This window comes from Oncorhynchus clarkii, chromosome 17, assembly GCF_045791955.1.
Source record: "Oncorhynchus clarkii lewisi isolate Uvic-CL-2024 chromosome 17, UVic_Ocla_1.0, whole genome shotgun sequence".
NCBI classification, from domain to species: domain Eukaryota; kingdom Metazoa; phylum Chordata; class Actinopteri; order Salmoniformes; family Salmonidae; genus Oncorhynchus; species Oncorhynchus clarkii.
Window position 1 is genome coordinate 64,581,917 of NC_092163.1, and position 21,640 is coordinate 64,603,556.

The 21,640-nt window shown below is 40.3% G+C and overlaps 1 protein-coding gene across 8 annotated transcripts; it reads left to right on the forward strand.

The window, feature by feature from the left end:
* Positions 1 to 768: 768 nt before the first annotated feature.
* Positions 769 to 15,934, forward strand: LOC139371269 (methyl-CpG binding domain protein 1b). 8 transcript variants are annotated; one of them, XM_071111540.1, is made up of 18 exons: positions 769 to 847; positions 1,909 to 2,584; positions 4,072 to 4,215; positions 4,507 to 4,642; positions 4,765 to 5,024; positions 6,965 to 7,047; positions 7,228 to 7,259; positions 7,447 to 7,587; positions 8,082 to 8,180; positions 10,603 to 10,656; positions 10,897 to 10,917; positions 11,058 to 11,156; positions 11,412 to 11,576; positions 11,765 to 11,971; positions 13,401 to 13,478; positions 13,608 to 13,694; positions 13,888 to 14,061; positions 14,305 to 15,934. In XM_071111540.1, exons 2-18 carry the CDS (start codon positions 2,163 to 2,165, stop codon positions 14,779 to 14,781), a joined length of 2,679 nt encoding a protein of 892 aa, XP_070967641.1. In that variant the 5' UTR covers positions 769 to 847; positions 1,909 to 2,162; the 3' UTR covers positions 14,782 to 15,934. The 8 variants fall into 8 exon arrangements, with proteins under 8 accessions (XP_070967641.1, XP_070967647.1, XP_070967645.1 ...); XM_071111546.1 differs by having other exon boundaries at positions 11,786 to 11,971; XM_071111544.1 differs by having other exon boundaries at positions 8,085 to 8,180.
* The last annotated feature ends 5,706 nt before the right edge of the window (positions 15,935 to 21,640 follow it).

A 21,640-nucleotide genomic window follows, 5' to 3' on the forward strand; every position in this document is an offset into this window, starting at 1 on the left:
TGGGTGGAGGGAATGACCACCTATAGCCAGCTACCTACACCATATAGACAAAAAATACACCATATAGACAATGGTTGATCATTAATTTATACTCACCTGATGGCAGAGAGTGGTTGATGGTCAAAACTTGGCATGTCAAGCCGTTTTCCTTGTACAGTATAACTTGACAGACAGACACACACATAGGTAGCGTTAGCATTTAACGTTAGCTCGATGCTTGGTGGCTTTTAATATCAGCTCCCGATCTTGTCTGTCACTATCAGTAAAGCCACCAAGTATTGAAGGCAGCTAGCTAGTTAGCTAACTAACTACCCTTACTTGTTGGTGGTCCTATTTAGAACTAACCTGGAGAAAGCTAGCTAGCTGAAGCGATGATCAGATAACGTCAGATAGTCACACATATTTTACTTAGAAAACAGCTAGCGCTGCTAGTAGCAGACATACACAGTGAACAAATCAAATATTTGTATAACTAAAACATAATTGTTATATTTATGGTATCATGTTGTAGACCCTCGTCTCTACGACCACATTATATGTTCATTAATTAAATATTGTGGACAGGACAACATTATAAAAACATGAACGTTATGTAGCAATTCTGGTATTTCAGTTCAGGCTTGGCAATGCCAGACCAATTCAGGGGTAGTTACGACAAGTTAGTTTAGTAGCTAGCTAACGACTGAAAGTAGCCAACCCTTGGGACGTATCCCCAATTCTGACGTCCATCCTAACCATTTTAAACGTCAACTACGTCCCAATGATACCGAATAACACAGACCGTCATGCGTGCATAATGTGTTTCCGGGTATGTTGCAGGTGATTACCGGGTTTTAAACAGTCGAGAGTAAGTTTTCGATATTTTATACTGTTTTGAACATATTTTCTGCCGTTTTGTATTTGAACTTCGTCATTTCATCACAATGATGTCTTTCATACCAAGCGGTGCAAATGGTGGGAGGATGTTAGTTCTGTTCACTGTAGTCTCGTAACCAACGTCACCATAACCAAATAGCTAGCTAACGTGACAACTGCTAATGGCTATCTGTTCTTCCGCTAGCATTGATTCTAATAGCTAACTAACCCAAATAGCTATTTTTGCTCTATTTGTCTGCGGTATCTTGGTAGTTGTTTAGGATTTGATATGTGACCTGTATTTGCATTAGTTTTGTCTTCTCTGGCTTTGCATAACGTTATGGTGGTCGTGAAGGGTTGTTAGCTTGTTTGCTAACTAACGTTACGTTAGTAACTGCGATGCAACCAAGACTTTTGACACTTCATTGTGCAGCTCAATGTCAAAGCTCTCTTGGTTGCATCGAAAATAACTAACTAGCTACTATGTTAGTAACCTAGCTAGCAACCAAAATTAGTGAAGTATTTTTTTTATTTAACTACGGTAGCATAACTAACTAGGCTGTATAATAATGCTACTATCACTTATTATATCGTTCCCTTCCAAATAATATCTGAACGCCGTCACTTAAAATAATCCCAACAGACAGAGAGGAGCATTAACGTTAACTAACTACTATATAAATGCATTGATTGACGTTGGCTGATTGTAGCTAGTAAATTACCACGTGAATTACCATATTATAGCCAGATAGCTGACTCTCAAGCCAGCTAGCTACCTAGATGATTTAACTTGACAAAATATAACGTTAGCTATAATATGATTAACTCACTGTCTCTGACAATTAGCAGACTGCCAGTCAAGCATCGTCATCGTTCATGTCAGTGGCTCGACTCGGTTGAAACCTCTTGTCCAGCTCAGCATGGTGTATTGGTGATGGCATTACTATCTGGGTGCATTGATTCAGGATTTACCCATGTGAAACACTGTTAAAAGTCTGTGTAAAGCTAATGATGATGATGATGTAATCTATTTAAACTTAATCTCATTACCAGGTCCTATACATCAATGGGAAGACATACCGGTTTTGGAAAGCCCTGCTGAAGTGAAGTTTTTGCTTGAATTACTCTCACTCATCTGTATTGTTATGTAAAGTATTGGAAGTGTGAACCTAAGAGTGTACTTTAGAAGTCATTGTTCAAGAAAACATTTTTGAGAACCTTAAGTCCCTATGGCTTCATGAGCCCCAGAAATTAGTTAAGTACTGCTGAATAACCGAATTTCAGGGAGTGGGCCAGGGACTCAAGACATGGAGGTCGACGGAGAGGTACTCAAACCTACAAATGATGCACTTCTAGAACGGGAGGAGAGGATTGAGGTCGGGGACAATGGGATGGAGAGGACCTCTGAGGTCCTATCACCACTGGAGGTCCTGGCTCCCTCGGACAGTCTTGACATTCAGGATCATGCCACCTCAGGTCCTGTGATGACAGACCATGGCCATACAGAGAAGATCCCAGGGGGAGTTGCTTTAGAGCCCCCTATAGACTGGTTTGAACCCCTGGAGGATGACAATTATGAAGATGACACACAGGGCTTGGACATGGGCCTTGCTATGGGGGAGCGTCACATGAATAGCAGAGGGGATGCTGAAGAGGAGAGTGTTGCAGGGAGCGAAAGGAGCGGAAGCGTGGCAGGCAGTGAGAGGAACGTCAAGAACAACAACAACCTGTATGTTGAGTGATATGTGACACTTGAGTTGACTAGCATTGACTGCTGTTCTAGTAATGTTATTATAGGGTAATAGTGACACACTCAAAACATTTTACAAAACACATTTACTTGAAGAACAGTGCAGATGCCAAGTTTGGTAACAGAATGACGGCACAGACAGCACAAACCGTCATTCTGTTACCAAACTTAATCTGTACTGTTCTTCAAGTAAATGTGACTTTAAAATGTTCAGTGGAAATTGTTAAAAGTAGTCCTTGTGTAGTTGTAGGGTTTGTTTAGCTTTGCAATCATTGGGTTTTTGTTTCACATATACTACCGTTCAAAAGTTTGGTCACTTAGAAATGTCCTTGTTTTTGAAAGAAAAGTAAAAATGTCCATTTAAAATAACATCAAATTGATCATAAATACAGTGTAGACATTGTTAATGTTGTAAATGACTTGTAGCTGGAAACGGCAGATTTAAAAAAAAATGGAATATCTACATAGGCGTACAGAGGCCCATTATCAGCAACTTTCACTCCTGTGTTCCAATGGCACGTTGTGTTAGCTAATCTATGTTTATAATTTTAAAAGGCTAATTGATCATTAGAAAACCCATTTGCAATTATGTTAGCACAGCTAAAAACTGTTGTGCTGATTTTACACAACGTTAGTAGTACACAACGTTGTACGAGATCTTCAGTTTCTTGGAAATTTCTCGCATGGAATAGCCTTCATTTCTCAGAACAAGAATAGGCTGACGGGTTTCAGAAGAAAGTTCTTTGTTTCTGGCCATTTTGAGCCTGTAATCGAACCCACAAATGCTGATGCTCCAGATTCTCAACTAGTCTAAAGATGGCCAGTTTTATTGCTTCTTTAATCAGAACAGCAGTTTTCAGCTGTGCTAACATTATTGCAAAATGGTTTTCTATTGATCAATTAGCCTTTTAAAATGATCAACTTGAATTAGCTAACACATCATGCCATTGGAACACAGGAGTGATGGTTGCAGATAATGGGCATATGTAGATATTCTATTAAAAAAATCTGCAGTTTCCAGCTACAATAGTCATTTACAACATTAACAATGTCTACACTGTATTTCTGATCAATTTGATGTTATTTTAAAGGACAAAAAAATGTGCTTAAATTTCAAAAACAAGGATATTTCGAAATGACCCCAAACTTTTGAACAGTGGTGTACATTTTAAAGTGAAAAATCAGAATCTCAGTCACTCTGTTACCGTTGCCCTATAACATGTCCGGATTTCACAGGCCCAGACTAAATCAATACAGAAGTTGGATAATTTACTCTCCAACATAGAAGTAGCCTACATTTTAAAGGATTTTGCTGTGTGTGTGAAATAGGCCCCAAATGTTATTACTTGTAGCAAATATGTAGCCAGTCAAACTATACAAAAAGTAGCCAGTTGATGTGCTTTCCAGTTATATTTTATTCTCTTATGATGACAATACTATGACATTTAGTTTTTATTTTATGCCAGGTTTTCTGTTTATAGGCGGAAGAAAAGAGTGAAAACTGAAGAGGGTTGGGAGGACTGGCCGGCACTTGGAGAGGGGTGGAAGCGCAAGGCGGTTGTTCGTCGCTCGGGTTCTAGTGTTGGCCAGAGTGACGTTTATTACATGAGGTAAAAACATTCTGGCAAAACTCTAAATTTTTAGACCAATGGCCAGTTTATATTTTTAACCACTGATATTGTCTTATGACGTAAGGTTCATTGTTATTTACTAAGGCTCACTTACTGTACCTATTGTGTGAATATACCACACACAAATGTGGTAGAAACAATTAACCTAATAATACAGGCTCACTGCACATGCATTTTGTTATGTCAGTATTATATGCTTTTAGGTGACTTTAAACTATTGATGCCACTAATGGGTCACACTATCTTTCTTCCCTTCTCTGTTCCCCGAAGCCCGAGTAATGAGCGTGTGAGAAGTAGGGTTGAGCTTTCCAAAGTCCTGGCAGATACTCTGGACATGACAATGTTTGATTACAAAGCAGGGGTGTTCAGGGGTGCTGGACAACCCAAGACACTGCGCCTGAGAAAGGTTATAAAAGAAAAAGGCTCCCAGCATTTACACTTGAAATGATAACTTATCTTTACCTTCACTAATTTCAATTTATTTTCTAACAACTTCCATCTCGTCTCTTCCAACCCATGGTCTGTTAGAACATACAGAAGGATCATTCTACCTCAGTGGACTGTGGCTTTTCCTCAGAGTCCAGCTCCATGGGCACGCCAAGCAGAGACCCCCACCTCCAACATATCACTCCCCCAAGACCAAACACCTCTCTCACACAGATAAGTTCAGCCTCTGTTGCTCATGATGTGGAAGGTATGAAGCACAGTGCAACTAAACTGCCCTGGAGCCCTGTGTCAGCGCTTTCAGTCTCCATCAATGGGAAGGCTGGTTCAGAGCCCTCCTTTTGGTGAGTCAAATGCTCCTATATTATCTCGTAATTTTATCGCTGAGAATTGAACATTTTCAATCTATCTACATGTGATCTAAAATGTAATGTACATAATCCCTGAAAGTAATTATTTATCATGAGAGGACGATAAACAGTAACTAGTTATGCTGCATACTCACCTTTCTGGTAATTAAAAAAAAAAAAAAATTGCTGAGGTGTAATCACTTTTGAAGGTTGAAGTACAAATAAGATTAAAATATGAAATATTTTATGACTTATTTCCTATTCAACAAAACTATGAATAAGGCTTGAAATGACCTTTATGCTTTCTAAATATGGTATAATCAAATTATAAAACCACTAACTATAATATTTCACCTTCCTAACTGTAATAACTGTAAATACATATTTGTATGTTTAGTGTTTAGAAAATGTCCATATTTTCTGAAGGGCTCTCTTGATCAAAACTTCAGCCCCCACCGCTGTGAATGTCACAAAGAGCTCAAGCTTGGCTTCCCAAACTCGTTAGGAACTCACCTTTCACCTCATATTATTAATGTCCATCTATGACAGTGGTCACAAACCTATCCTTAGTCAAGATCACTTTCACATTCGAAAAGCGAGCTGAGATCTACCACTCAGATCATTTAAGTCATATTTAAAAAATATTTATATATATATATCCTAAAAATAACAGTTGTGTAGGGATGAGATTTGTGCAATAGACCTAATCTATTATCACAGCATATTGGCTATATTCCAGGCCTACCAATGTTGTTATATTCCTCAATATTTAAATAGACACAATGATATTAATAATTAAAACTCAGGGCTATCGATACACTTGACTACTTGTACATTGCATTGCGAGTGGAAGTAGGGAGATGCACATTTTGTAATAGATTTTTATAACTGACATTGCGGAATAAAAACTTAAACATGAACTCACTCTGTGCTGTATTCTTTGACAGTCTCTCAGTGGTCATGGTTTTAAAAGTTATTAAATCTTACGTAGGCTAGTATCAAACTTGGTGCCAGAGTTGTGGAAGCTCTGTAGGCATGGTGATTTGAGCTATCCGATTGGCCAGTGCAGTAGGCGCACTCAATTTAGCCAGAGATCTCCCGGTCCACTGATTAGGCAGAGTTTGTCTTTTCAGACAAATTTGAATGGTTCAAAATAGGAACACTTTGCTTACCTGGTGCGCAGGGCTTCTGAATCAAGTGCACATTCTGCCAACAGCGCAACACGATAAAGAAATAAGTGCGCAAGCTTTTATCGTTGACAAACTTTTCTGCAGTTTGTTGATCAACTAGGAATGCCTTGAAGATCAACCAGTGACAAAGTTTTCTGTTTAAAATCGATGAATCATTTTAGATTAATGGCTATAAATCGATCTATGAATGTTCTATATCGATGAACCACTCTCCTGCTGCGTTATGATGTAAGGATTGCAAGCATGTGCCTTGTCAGTGGCTGTGATGTAGGGTTCAGCCCGGAGCTGATAGACAGTCGGAAGAGCGAATGAAATGGTAGGAGGGACATCCCAGCTGCAAGTGGTTTCAGATTTCACATCCTACTTCACACAGGCTAAAACCATATACAATTGTTTCTGTGGGAACCAGGGCTATCGCTCAATGCAAGCCATTTCGATCTACGCGGTCTACAGAATTATAAAAAATGTATGTCTGTTGGAACCGGTACCAGAACCAAGCAGGTCCCTTATACAGGGGACTTTACATCTAAGAGGTTTTTTAAAAGTTTAACACGTTCCTAATACGTAATCATGGTTTAGGCTATATGTCAGCTTGAAAATATATATATATATATATATATATATATATATATATATATATATATTATACTTTTGTACGTAAAATAAGCAAAGAATACATGGGAGTGATTGTGATATTACGCCCTTTGAACCTTAGGTAACTTGCTTCAATACTCTTTATTTCAGCGTCTGTACCATTTGTGATAATTCATACACAGGCTTTGAGTATGAAAGACAGATGAAGAATCCCTGTTGCCCCAAATGCAGGGGTATGTCATCTTATTTAATGTCAATCTGATGAAAGGAAAGCCATTACACAAAATCCTTTTTAAGAGGAACAGAATTTACATATTTTAAGACATTGTAAATGTGCCTTTTTTTTCCTTTTTTTTTACTGTTTATGAAGGATCCATTTGAGATTGTGTTAACAGTATCTCTCATTTCTTTAGGCAAGAATCCAGTTTATCAAAGATTCAGGAAGGTAAACAAGTGTTCCTCAACTAATTACTCCCTTAAGTTCTCTGTTTTTAACACACGTTTCATGCTCCTTATAGTTTGTGTTTTGTACTTTTTCCCTTTACTTAATTCATTTTTACATAGTTAAACGATGATTAATCAACATGGGTCTGAATGGAGGGGAATACTCTACATTTTCTTATCTTTTATAGTGGATTCCTTGTGGTAACTGTAAGGCTTGCCTTACCACAGAGGATTGTGGGAGCTGTGCTAACTGCAAAAAAGCGCTGAACCCTGACTCCAGAAAACCTGTCAGCTGTCGGAAACGCAAATGTTTATGTCCGATCCGCAAGGTACAGACTCGGATCACATTTGTATTTTATTTGTCACGTGCCGAAAACAACCGGTGTAGACTTTACCCTGAAATGCTTGCTTATGAGTCTTTCCCAACGAAGCAGAGTTTTTAAAAAAATAAGAAAAATAGTAATACGTGGAGTAAAATGCACAAGAACTAAGCCATTATACAGGAGTATCAGTACGAGATCAATGTGTGGAGGTATTGTAGGTAGCTATGTATACTGAACAAAAATATAAATTAGACATATATAACAATTACAAAGATTTTACTGATTAACAGTTCATATAAGGAAATCAGTCAATTGAAATGAAGTAATTAGGCCCTAGTCTATGGATTTCACGACTGGAAATACAGATACCTTTTTAAAAAATGGTAGGCACGTGGATCAGAAATCCAGTCAGTATCTGGTGTAACTTCCATTTGCGACACCTCCTTTGCATAGAGTTGATCAGGCTGTTCATTGTGGAATGTTGTCCCACTCCTCTTCAGAAGCTGTGCGAAGTTGCTGGACAAGAGCGGGAACTGGAACACGCTGTCGTACACGTCGATCCAGAGTATCCCAAATATGCCCAAAGAGTGACATGTCTGGTGAGTATGCAGGCCATGGAAGAACTGGGACATTTTCAGCATCCAGGAATTGTGTACATATCCTTGCGACATGGGGCCATTCATAATCATGCTGAAACATGAGGGTATAGCGGCAGTAATGACACAACTATGGGCCTCAGGATCTCGTCACATTATTTCTGTGCATTCAAATTGCCATCGATTAAATGAAATTGTGTTCGTTGTCCGTAGCTTATGCTTGCCCGTGCCATAACCCCACTATCACCATGGGACACTCTGTTCACAACGTTGACATCCGCAAACCGCTCGTCCACATGACGCCATACATGTGGTCTGCGGTTGTGAGGCCGGTTAGACGTACTGCCAAATTCTCTAAAACGTTGGAGGCGGCTTATGGTAGAGAAATGAACATTCAATTCTCTGGCAACAGCTCTGGTGGACATTCCTGCAGTCTGCATGCAAATTGCACGCTCCTTCAACTTCAGACTTCTGTGACATTGTGCTGTGACAAAACTGCACATTTTAGTGGCCTTTTATTGTCCCCAGCACAGGTTGCACTTGTGTAATAGTATGCTGTTTAATCTTGAAATGCCACACCTGTCAGGTAGATGGATTATCTTGGCGAAGGAGAAATGCTCATTAACAGGGATGTAACCAAATTTGTTCACTAAATTTAAGAGAAGCTTTTTGTGCGTGTGGAACATTTCTGGGACCCACATTTTAATTGTTGGACATCAAAGACTATAAAAATACCAGTAAATCAGCACTAAGTGATTTTAATTTTGGAAATCTGTTCCAAAGTATTCCCACCATGATAGAGATACACAGTACCAGTCAAAAGTTTGAACACACCTACTCATTCAAGGGTTTTTCTTTATTTTTACTATTTTATACATTGTCAAATTATAGTGAAGACATCAAAATGATGAAATAACGCATATGGAATCATAGTAACCAAAATAGTGTTAAACAAATCTTAATATATTTTAGATTATTCAAAGAAGCCACCCTTTGCCTTGATGAAAGCTTTGCACACTCTTGGCATTCCCTCAACCAGCTTCACCTGGAATGTTTTTCCAACAGTCTTGAAGGAGGTTGCGCATATGCTGAGCACTTGTTGGCTGCTTTTCTTTCACTTTGTGGTCCAACTCATCCCAAACCATCTCAATTGGGTTGAGGTTGGGTGATTGTGGAGGCCGGGTCATCTGATGCAGCACACCATTACTGTCCTTGGTCAAATAGCCCTTATATAACCTGGAGGTGTGTTTTGGGTATTGTCCTGTTGAAAAACAAATGATAGTCCCACTATTTGACCAAGGAGAGTTGAAGTGCTGTATCAGATGACCTGGCCTACAGAGTACCAGTTATATAAAAATCCTGTGATTGTGCATCGTCAGTGCAAGATTGTATCAATGCAGATAGCTCATTAAAAATGGATACCTGGACTATTTAGTGGTCTTATTGCTTGAGGTAGAATCTGTCTCGGAGCTTGTTGGTCCGAGAGACGACTCTCCGGTACCGTTTGCTGGACGATAGCAGAGTCAACAGTCTATGGTTTGGGTGGCTGGAGTCTTTGGCAATTTTTCGTTCCTTCTTCTGACACCGCCTGATATAGAGGTCCTCGGTGCCAGGGAACTCGGCCCCTGTGATGTGCAGAGGGTGGGCCGGACATCCCAGTTGTTCTTCTCGGGGGTGCAGTTGTAACTTTTTGAGGATCCAAGGGCCAGTGCCAAATCTTTTCAGCCTCCTGAGTGGGAAGAGGTGCTGTCGTGACCTATACATGACCGTGTGTGGATGGGGGGGTGCTCTCCCCTCTTTCTCCTGTAGTCCACGATCAGCTCTTTGGTCTTACTGATGTTGAGATGCTTGTTGTCCTGCCACCACAGGAGTCTTTGACCTCCTCCCTGTAGGCTGACTCATTGCTGTCTGTGATCAGGTCTCACTCTCGTGTTGTCAGCAAACTTGATGGTGTTGGAGTCGTGTGTGGCCACACAGTTGTGGATTAAAAGGGAGTACAGGAGAGGACTAAGCACACACCTCTGAGATGCCCCCTTGTCTAAGGTCAGTGTGGTGGAGTTTTAGTTGCCTACCCTCACCACCTGGGTACGGCCCGTCAGGAAGTCCAGGATCCAGATGCATCTCTCTGATAGGAGACTCTCTTGAACGAACCTCCTACATCTTATTCTCGAGTGACTGGACATTTCACAATAGAATGGAGGGGAGTGCCGGTCGATTTTTCTCTTCGTCTCAGTCTCGCCAAGATACCGGCCTGTTTGTCATGTCTACGCCTGCTGTGTTTTAGTAGCCCATTTAAACAAAGGAATAGTGTCCTGTATGAACAAGGGAACAGCTGAGTTTAAGTTAAAGACATAAGAAAAGACGGACAATGAATGAAGAAATAAGTGATCCTATTTTGATTGTTTTTATTTGTTTTGTATTTCAGCACAAACCCGAAGGTCCCCAAAAGTTGGATCCCCATCCCATGACGAATTTCAAGGTAATTGACTAGAATCCTATTACCAAGTGTATTCTACTGTGTCTTTCAAAGTAAATAACAAATCTGAATGCATGTAAATTAAAAATGATGAAGGCTATTGAGTATCTATTCCGCTTACTCAATTTAAGGGCAGCATTTCCCACATGTCCACATGTGAACATTGGCAGTTTATTTGTAATGTTCTCTTCACATCTCCATGAAAAGCACCCATAACTGAATATAAATATCTTTTTTCGGCAGATTGACAGCGGAGAATTGCAGGTAACAATACCCAGCCATCTCTAATAATACTCCTCCAATCCTGACCTCATTGTTAATTGAATATGCAATGGAAACAATGAATGTAATTGAATAAAGACCCAAGGAGACAGCAGAACAGATCTTACTCATTATCCCCACAGAACTCCACTCCACAATACAGTGACCCCGAAGATTTCTCTGTGAATGTCGATATAGATGATGACGATGAAGAGTTTGATGGTGATGATGCTGACTATGAGGTAAGCTCTGCTTCAAAAAATAAGTCCTACCCCACTTCTATCTAGGAGTTCCCTCTGCTGGCCAATTACCCCCCCCCCCCCCCCCCCAATATAAAAACCATGCTCTCCCTAGGGAGGTCTCTATCTGAAGTTGGTCACAGTTTGGGCTAACAAGCTCCTTTATCTGTCCACTGAATATCTAGACAGTGACATGTATTAGTTCAAATATATATATTTTTCTTAATATCAGTATTTTTTTCTCATTCTGTCTTTCAGGCTTGGATAAGGAAACGTAAGCGACGCTCCTGTGGGAAGTGTGAAGCTTGTAATAGTAGGATGGACTGTGGGACTTGTGATTTCTGCATAGACAAACCCAAGTTTGGAGGCAGCAATAAGAAGAGACAGAAGTGCCGTCTGCGGCAGTGCCAGAAACAGGCCATGGTAAGGGTTGATTACTCACATATGATGACTTGTCAATCATATCAGCATTTGAGGGTGACACAATTTTTGGCAAACCCTTTTGAATTAGTCCTTGTAATTAAGCAATGGCCATACTCATTGTTATGCCATGAATGGACTCCTAACAATGTTTTCAATGGTGCTCTTATGTGTATGTATGTGTTTGACAGAGACACTTGTTGCCCTTTCAGTTGGGTCAGACTGATTTTGGGTCCGAAGAGGGTTGGGTGCAGCTTGGCAGGCCTAGACCTCACTTTACATACAGTCGCAAGACCATCCCAAAGAAAAGTAAAACACCGCAGCGGGAAGTGGACCTGGATTTCACTGATGATATAGACGAGCCTCTGCAGGAAGATGATGATCACTCCATGGAAACGGTGAGTTCTGCTATGTGGAGATAGCCTTTCCCTATTTTTTTGTGTTAAAAAAATGTTTTATTGTTGTCCCATGTCATCGTCACATTATTGTAATTGTCTTGAGTACAGGATTCCATGCAAATACTGATATACACTACATGACCAAAAGTATGTGGACACCTGCTCGTCGAACATTTCATTCCAAAATCATGGGCATTAATATGGAGTTGGTCCCCTCCCTTTACTGCTCTTCTGGGAAGACTTTCCACGAGAACATGTTGGAACATTGCTGCAGGGACTTAATTCCATTCAGCCACAAACCCATTAGTGAGGTCGGGCACTGATGTTGGGCGATTAGGTCTGGCTCGCAATCGGCATTCCAATTCATCCTGAAGGTGTTCGATGGAGTTGAGTTCAGGGCCCTGTGCGGGCCAGTCAAGTTCTTCCACACCGATCTCGACAGTCCATTTCTGTATGGACCTCACTTTGTGCACAGGGGCATTGTCATGCTGAAACAGGAAAGGGCCTTCCCCAAACTCTTGCCACAAAGTTGGAAGCACAGAATTGTCTAAAATGTCATTGTATACTGTGTGGTTAAGATTTCCCTTCATTGGAACTAAGGAGCCTAGCCCGTACCATGAAAAACAACCCCAGACCATTATTCCTCCACCAAACTTTACAGTTGGCACTATGCATTGGGGCAGGTAGCATTCTCCTGGCATCCGCCAAACTCAGATTCTTCTGTCGGACTGCCAGATTGTGAAGCGTGATTCATCACTCCAGAAAACGCGTTTCCACTGCTCCAGAGTCCAATGGCGGTGAGCTTGGCATTGTGCATGGTGATCTTAGGCTTGTGTGCGTGCGGCTGTGTGTGGCTGCTCGGCCATGGAAACCCATTTCGTTAAGCTCCTGATTTTAACAGTTCTTGTGCTGACGTTGCTTCCAGAGGGAGTTTGGAACTCTGTAGAGTGTTGCAGCCGAGGACAGACAATTTTTATGCCATACGTGCTTCACGGTCCCATTCTGTGAGCTTGTGTGGCCTACCACTTCGCGGATGAGCCGTTGTTGCTCCTAGACGTTTCCATTTCACATTAACAGCACTTACAGTTGACTGGAGCAGCTCTAGCAGGGCAGAAATTTTACGAACTGACTTGTTGGAAAGGTGGCATCCTATAACGGTGCCACTTTGACTGTCACTAAGCTCTTCAGTAAGCCATTCTACTGACAATGTTTGTCTATGGAGATGCATGGCTGTGTGGTCAATTTTTTATTTATTTTTACGCCTGTCAGCAACAGGTGTGGATAAATTAGCTGAATCCACTAATTTGGAAGTGTGTCCACATAGTTTGTGTATATTTATATAGTGTACATTAAACTGAATTATACCAACGTTTTTAAAATCATGTGCTCCCACTTTCTTCTCACTGTCTTATGTCTGTTATTGTCGTAGGCACATTGGCGCCCTATGCTTCCCAGCAGTAGCATACCCCAGGATGAGAACTTCAGAAACCAGCTACCGACAGTCCAGGTTAGTATCAAATTGGAGTTAAGCTTTTGTTTAGGTTTACTTTTATGGCATTCACCTTATGGTGAAAAATGATTTTTTACTTAGTATTCCAATACACAATCATTTCAACAGATTTCTCATATTTTACAGGTGCATAAAGAGACTATGGAAATTGTCAAAAAGAATGCGCTTATGGAGCGTGTCCCACATATCCTCAACCATTTAAGTTCTCCAGCAGTGAGTCACCCTTCTTTTTACCTTATTGCATGCTTAAGATAATTTCAATGTTTTACACTGCAGTATAATAAAATCACAATCCAGGAGAGGTAAGCTCTAGTAATTGTTTGACCTATGGCTAGTGTGCTCTTCAGTGTTTCACTTTTAACATTTTATACTGGAGTATGGTGTATTTCTCTTTCTTATTGCCCAGTATTGCACACTGTTCAAACCGGCGGATCCCCCAGTGCAATATGGTGAAACCCCAGATGAGAATACGTCCTTGGCAACCCCGGATGGACAGAGTGGAATGAATGGAGGAAGGCTAAGTGTGGAGAAGCATGTAGAAACGCCATCTGGAGAGCCTGAAGTAGAGGTCACACCTATGGTAAGTGACCACTTCCTGCTTTGGTGCATAGGCACACTTTACAGCATTGTAACCAATATTTAAGGCTAATAATGACCTTTTCGTTTGACTACAGGAAGTTCTGTGTTAGAGTTATTATGCTTGGATTTAAAATGTTAAGATATTCTATTAGAAATACATGTGCAAGTAAATCTCCAACTGGAGTAAGAGTGGAGTGGAATTGATTCCAACTGCATTCTGTTACTCCTATTATGTTCTCTGTAGATCACTCAGATCTTCAGTTTGGCTGACAGTGCAGGAACAAGTGGGATCGACCAGGACCATGAGCTGCTAAAGCTACTGGAGTCCCTGCGCAGCTCTGCACTCCCCACACTCTGGTTTGCCATAATGGTGGAGGGCCCGATTCTACAGCTACTGCAGTGCTCCAAGCTCTCCCACATGGTGGACACAACTGTCCAGATTGACCAAGGCTTCTGCTATCAGATCTGTGTACAGGGCCAACAGCTGCTCCTCACCCACCCGCTGTATGAAGCTCACCCATCTGGCCTGACCTCTGTGCCCCAGGTAGTGAACCTGCTGCTAGATCTGGAGAAGTACAACGTGTGCCAGGGGGTCCCGACCAAGGAGCAGCCATTCAGCCAGGCTCCAATCATCATTGAGCGGGCATCGACCTGTGACTTTCTGGTACTTAAAGAAACAGAGCACTGTCCGAAGTGTAAGGCCTTATCCTGTAGCTATTAAGTACATTTGATGCCGCAGGGTCACTTAGCAGGAGAAAACTAACAAATGGCCACTACACACAGCATCACACCTCTGCCCTCACAAAACATCTCAAGTCTTTGCTGGGGATGGACAACCAGGACTGGTTTACACACTTACCACTGGACTTTGCAATTAAATGTAAGAAAATTTGAAACGGGATGTTTTATTGCCCTTTTCGTAAGTATATCTTACAAATAAATGTACAAATCATTATGGTTTTAAAGCCTGCTTTTTTTCAATAGCTTTTCAGGTTGATTGAGGCACTACTAGTACAGAATACAGATATAGCTTTCAGCCGCTCTCTGACACCCAATGTGAGCCGTGTGTCCTGTTTATTTTTCTCTTGTTTAGTTCTCAATGTGGTAGGTCACAGTGCATCCACATTTCCTCATGTAGATATATAATAAGTGGTTTATCTTGGTAACGTAAGCAACCTTCAGACAAGTTATTGATCATAAGCACATGAACATTTTTAGATTAGTTCATTGATTTATAAATTAATCAATATGTGAAACCAATGTCCCACATGAAGACCTAAATGGATGGGATTATTACATTCTGTCAACCGTTGGCTGATCCAATCCAATGTTGTTTTGAGAGCAGGGGTTCCAGAAACTCTTCTAGAGGGTGAGACAGTGATAATCCTTATAAGCGTCATCTTCCCATTGCCACTGTTAATCATCATCTGAAGAGAACCACAGCCAAACGGCTTGCTTGATTTGAATTACACCGTCGGTAGCATGTTATATCTTTCACTGCTCATGGAGATTCTGTTAAGTATCTACAGTGATGTTGCTCTATTCAGACACATCTGAAAAATACAGATGTGCTCAAATTGAAGCATTAGTACTTAGTTCTCTGCAAAACTGTTTTCTAAAACATTTATTTTACATTAAATTTATCTGCATTTGAAAAAAGTGAACACTGAAATTATTCTGTCATGACCTGTGAATTCTATTCCTATGGCTCTGGTCCTTCTTTTTACAGTCTATGCTCTGGTCAGTGTGTTGTTCTTTCTACTTTAGACCGTTATTCCATATAGTTTCTTTATAAGGTTTGGTATCATGGAGAAATATGCGTTTGTAAAATGAGCAAATTCTGCTGATTTTTTAATAAAGCCTATTTTTCCAAATGTAAGTGGTGGTTTACGATGTAAATATGGGAAGTATTTTATCAAAACAAATGGCTCTGATTCATTAAATTAATTTATATTGTATAAAAGGCAAGCACATTTTTTTTTTCAAAAAATACAAAATAAAAATGAGGGTACAACAGGAGGCAGTGAATGACCATACTGAAAGAAAACCTACCTCGGTCTTCTAGCTATTTGGTTATTTTATAAGGCTGAAGCGCGTTACTAATTTACATATTAGGTGTGACCATGGCAAACAGTAATGCAGGACGACACGAGCGCCTTGGACATGTATTCTTGCAAAACGAAATGTATTCATTTAATTCTAAAACATGAGTTAAATTGTAATTATGTGTGACATGAAGCATGCTATTAAAAACATTCTATATCTTATCCAAGTAGGGACAACCTTTCCCGTGAAGACAGTTTCACGTTTGTTTGAGATGCGCAGCGCAAGGCATCGACGCAAGGGAGGATGGGGGTTGTATACGCGGGAGAAAAGGGCAGTTGATGAATTTCAATTGGAATATGGAGCCACATTGGATACGCAGAAGAACAATATCTGGAAACTATAGCGAATGGGCCATTGCTAGGCTACATTGCAACATTTTAGTCAAAGAACATAATCGCGAGGCTTTGATCGGGCTGTCTCCCGTGGCTTTACAACATTGAACAGCACCATGGAGACCTCCGCACACATCAGTCATATTCTCAAGGATGGGATTCTATAGGCTCTATGAACTCTTCGTTATAACATTATAGGGACGTGTACATCACGGAAACTATATTGTAGCCACAATCCATGAGTATATGGCACGTCTTCGTTAATTTGCGATTTCAAATCTTCATCAATGGTTTCCTTTTCAGGCAAGTAACCTTCTGCAATATAATTTTGTAGGATTACTTTACAGCCAAAAGGTGCATTCAAAGTCTGTCCTGGCGCAATTAAGAAATAGCGTAGGCTATTGCTGTTTTAGCCTATTTAACCGGGTTTAATTGAATGGTGGTGATGGCCATGTCTCTCGCTGTTAGAATTAAAAAATGTAATCAGTAATATATATTTTTTTTAATTATACTATTTGTCAACCTCACTACTGACAGGGTAATGTATTTGTTGCCTTCCCACTGCGTTCTAATCCTGTCTCACATGAAAAACCAAAACATCTGCCTATTTGGGGTTGTGATTACTACTGGTTGTAGCATACCATACATTTTGACATTTCATCATGACACTGATGAATTCCCATATCGTGTTGGACACTAAATTGCCAGGAGATTTCAAGATTTTATTCTGAATACTGCAAGATTGTATGTTTGTAGGATTTTCTGACATATTTGTATAATCTCCCCGAGCTGTTGCTGCATACATGCATAGGAGGATGATATGGAACATATACATATATGTTCCATACAGTATGTATACATACAGTACACAGGGCCCATCAATAGTTAATGCAGTTACAACGTAGAATTTTTACTGCTTGTTTTCCAAAGCAATTATTTTGTAATCTGTCCCTTTTAGTGTCTAAAACTGTCCTACAGATTGAACTTTTAAGATGGTTACTTTGTTTATCATTTCAGCTTTAACAGTGGAGTTATTAGAGATGAGCTCTGTAAGGTGTGCATGTTCCCACACACATTTAACCAGTGCTGGTATTAACACTATTATGAACACATTCTTGAACAAGGATATCTAGAGCTGCCAGGATCTGAGGGACTTGTTCAAATCTGCCCTGGACAGTGCCTCAGGGTAATTCACTGCTGTTGCTTTGGTCTGTTTGAGAAACACTGCTGTTCTCAGAAAGGGATTTTCTACGTTGTTGCCAATGCAGTGTTACATTTTTGGTACTGATCACTTTAGAAGTGATCTTTTTTGCATGGTCTTTGAGTTCATTATGCATGACAATTAGAGGATGTTACAGAACGTAAAGTAAACCATTGTAAGGAAATCAGTGGATGGCAGACAGTAAACCTTTTGAGTGCTTGTTTATAGGGGTATGGTTTGTGCACACTATTTTCTTGAAGCCCAAGTTAACTAGAGCCAGTCATTAATTTGATCAACTAGCTTGATGTTCGATGAAAGTACTTATAAGCTGCCGGGCATAAGGATCTACTCAAGGATCTCCTTGGGTCACAGCCAAACTGACCCAGTCTCAGTTGGATAGGTGAAAGTGCACAGTGGTATACCTTGTATCATACACATTGTGATGTGTCAATATTTTTTTTGAACCAATATCAAGCGCTAGCGATTACGAGGACATTTTTCACTTCAAGGACCTCTTTGTATTATTTTTTAACTGTGCGTTGTTGAAGGGCTCGTAAGCAAGCATTTCACTGTAAAGTCTATACCTGATGTATTTGGTGCATGTGACAACATTTGATTTGAAATACATAGAGATCCCTTCATGTATTATGGATCATGGGAAAACAGTATATTAATTATCTCCCTGGACATGGGAACATGGTCCATACTCTTCTACTTTGAACCTACCAGATATCTAGTAGGGGGAGGAATCACTGGATTGCTTTCTCCTATACAGTTGTTTCAGATCGAGATAGGGGAGCGAGCCATCAAGGGCAGAGGGAAGGGTTTCAAAATGGGAACACTGGGCTTGCCATAGGATTAGCCCCCATGTGCTAAACTGCCCTGGGCTGTGCTGATAAGCATGTTAAGATCAGTAGTTCAGGGAGGTACAAAGAGTGAGAAGAGATCATATTGGAACGTCACCTGACCCTCCAACCCTCCATAAACCGTCCACAGGGTCCAGTTGGTGGCTGGCTGGCTGTTCAGGTTTAGCTTGTTGAATGAGGCAGACAGACCGTGATACATCCTGAGGACTGTATTTCCTAACAAAATGGCTTCCCTCCTTCTGCCGACTAAAAACACGACTTTTAGTGCACCAATTTGCTCTTTTTGACTTCATGTCTTTTGTGATCTTCATTCTTTAGATTAGGAAATAATTATATTGTAGTGATACAGGGAGAACAGCTAGAGCCAGAACAAGCATATGCCTACTTTCTCTTGGAGCCCCTTGACTCACCTATCTCGGGCAAAACCAACATTGGACATTTTGAGGGGTAAGCAAATTAAAATGACTATAGAATTAACTAAATGGAAAAATTATTTTTGGCCAAAATGCATATGCTAAGATATGTATTTAAAACTCATTTTCAATTGAAGTTCCTTCCCAGTTGTGGACATTTCCTCAGTTGTCTTGTTAACTTTCTATCCCCCACCCCTTATGTTATGGTAATGGTTTAGTCTCCCTAACTGTCCTCCGGGAATAGTGCATACATTACTACACTATTATTATCAGAATTAAGTCAGGTGAAGAAAGTAACATGAATAAACACAGAGAAAATGTGACACAGCTACAGAAGAGAGCCGGTATTTTAAAGATATCTGTGTGATACAGCAATGCTTACTTATGAGAGAGATCTCTTCTAAAAAAAGGATGCTGGTCAAAGAATGTTACTTTAAAAAAATGGTTACTTATTATTAGTGTATATGTAGCATATCTGTTGAAGTGAGTTTGTGTCATTTGACAGTTCATGACAGAAGCAGCCAGCAGCTGTGTAAACAATGGTTGTAGCCACTACCAGGAGTGAGTGTGTCACTGGATCCTACCCTGTCTGTCTACACTGGAGCTGAGGTCACATTTCAGCTGCTGTTCTGTGGGTGTCTGATTCTAGCATCAACATCATAATAGTATCAAGGCATCGGGTTGCTATGAATAACAAAGAATTTCCCTTTGGCAATGACATACAGAAGTAGCCTATATCACATTATTTAAAGTAGAATGCACTAAAATATATAAATGAATAGGTATTTGGACAGACAATTTGTTAACTGAGCTGAGTATGGGTTTTTGCCTGACCTGCAGTGGTGGGGCTATACAGTGTCGTGTCTTTGGCTCTGCCGGATTAAGTGATATGACATGCTATTCTATAAAATCCTTTCTCCGTAATTAATATTACCTGATTGAGCTAATCATGTAAATGTAATTAACTAGAGAGTCGGGGCACCACAAAATAATATTTATAGAGCTGTTATCTTCCGAATAAACTCTTAAAGACCTAGTAATATTTTACATCAATAGCAGTCAATATTAATCGTCACCTTAATTCAGTCTCATCTGAAAGTTGTAAATTCTTAGTTATCCTCACGAACCCTGGCTAACAAGTTGAAGCAGCAATAAAAAATTGGGTTTAATTATTTATTTACTAAATACCTAACTAATCACACAGAATTAATTATACCTTGATTACAAATTACATCATAAAGGAAAACGTCCCTAGCGGGCGGAACAGATATGACAGCTGGTTACACAAAAGAAAAGGGCTGGGTTTGAGTGAAAGAGCGGGAAGACTGAGGAACAAAGGGCGACGCTGTGCTATCGTAAATACAGTATCTTATGCATTCTAAATTACCGCCCATTTGGAAAAGGAAAATGCAATAAATATTTACTCTGAGCTGCGCTTCGGTAGGTTTGGTGGTAGATGGAAGGCCGTGTTGCCAAACCGAGTCCTTTGTCCTTTGAAGAATGTCTCTGGTGGTCAATTGAATACGTTGTAGTAACGTCGTTGTGTGGTAGATGGGATACTCTGTCTGTTCCTTCCTAACCTGCGTTTGCAGCTGCTGTTGCTAACTCAACGGTTAGGAGGTATCACTTCTGTCATGAATAAGATTTCAAAGTTCATACCAATCGCAACCAAAGCTCACGCTGATGTTGGCTTCGTTCTGTAGTTATTATCTGAACAATTCTGACATCGGACCGTCGTCCTCACATCCTCGGAACAGGAGGTTACATTTTCGTCAAGGGCTTATATAGTAGAGGGAGAAAAGGGGCGTGTTTCATAGTTTACAACCTATGTCTCTTCACGTGGGCAGGCCACTGAGTCGGGCCTAATTCACTCAAGAAAACCCAATTCTCACATTTTAGAAGCTAAAATCTCATTTCATCCCATCATGAATAATTTCATATTCAAACATTTAAATTGAACAACAATTCCATGTGAATCCGATAACTCTGATGTGTAGACTTTACACTGTAGAGTTTATGTCATCTTATCATGGATGAGAATGTCTCAGATGACAACCGAATTGACATCATATTCATTAAGTACCACCGCATATGTTCAATTGGTCGGATTACCAAAATATAGTTCATTTCCCCCCACCTTCTGATGTTCCCAGAAACTCTATGTTAACCAAGGGGTTTTCAAATGTAACATTAGAAGGGTAGAGAGAGGATAAAGGGGTCAGTTATTTTTGACTGTCATAAACCTACCCCCAGGCCAACGTCATGACAACAGCTTGTGAATATTATCATATAATAAGATAAGTTTGTAAGGATACATGGTGTTGTGAGAGTGAACATGGTAGAGAGAGAGAGGCCTGCCCTACCCTGCAGCCTTGATCTTGTGTCCATCCCCCTGGAATGAAATATTAAACTCCTGGCTGGTTTGCATGCTGCACATGGGCTGCCTGCCTGTGCTCACAGTACAGTTCATGTTTTAATCTGCATGTTTCCCTCCACAGCTCATCTTTATCACCATAACCATTTTCTAACTCCTAGCATGTGCTATCGGGGTCTTCCTTTGTTTTGTCCTATATTTTGCTATCTTCCTGTAGCCAGGGTTTTTCCCTACATATACTCCCAAGTAGGCCAGCAATTTGAGGTTCTTTCTTTCACAGAACTTTTT

Excerpts from the sequence above, each read along its gene's own strand:
- LOC139371269 (XM_071111540.1), top strand. The coding sequence starts at position 2,163 with ATGGAGGTCGACGGAGAGGTACTCAAACCTACAAATGATGCACTTCTA. Across the intron at positions 7,260-7,446 it reads TTTATCAAAGATTCAGGAAG|TGGATTCCTTGTGGTAACTG; the intron begins GTAAACAAGTGT and ends TATCTTTTATAG. Across the intron at positions 10,657-10,896 it reads ATCCCATGACGAATTTCAAG|ATTGACAGCGGAGAATTGCA; the intron begins GTAATTGACTAG and ends TTTTTTCGGCAG.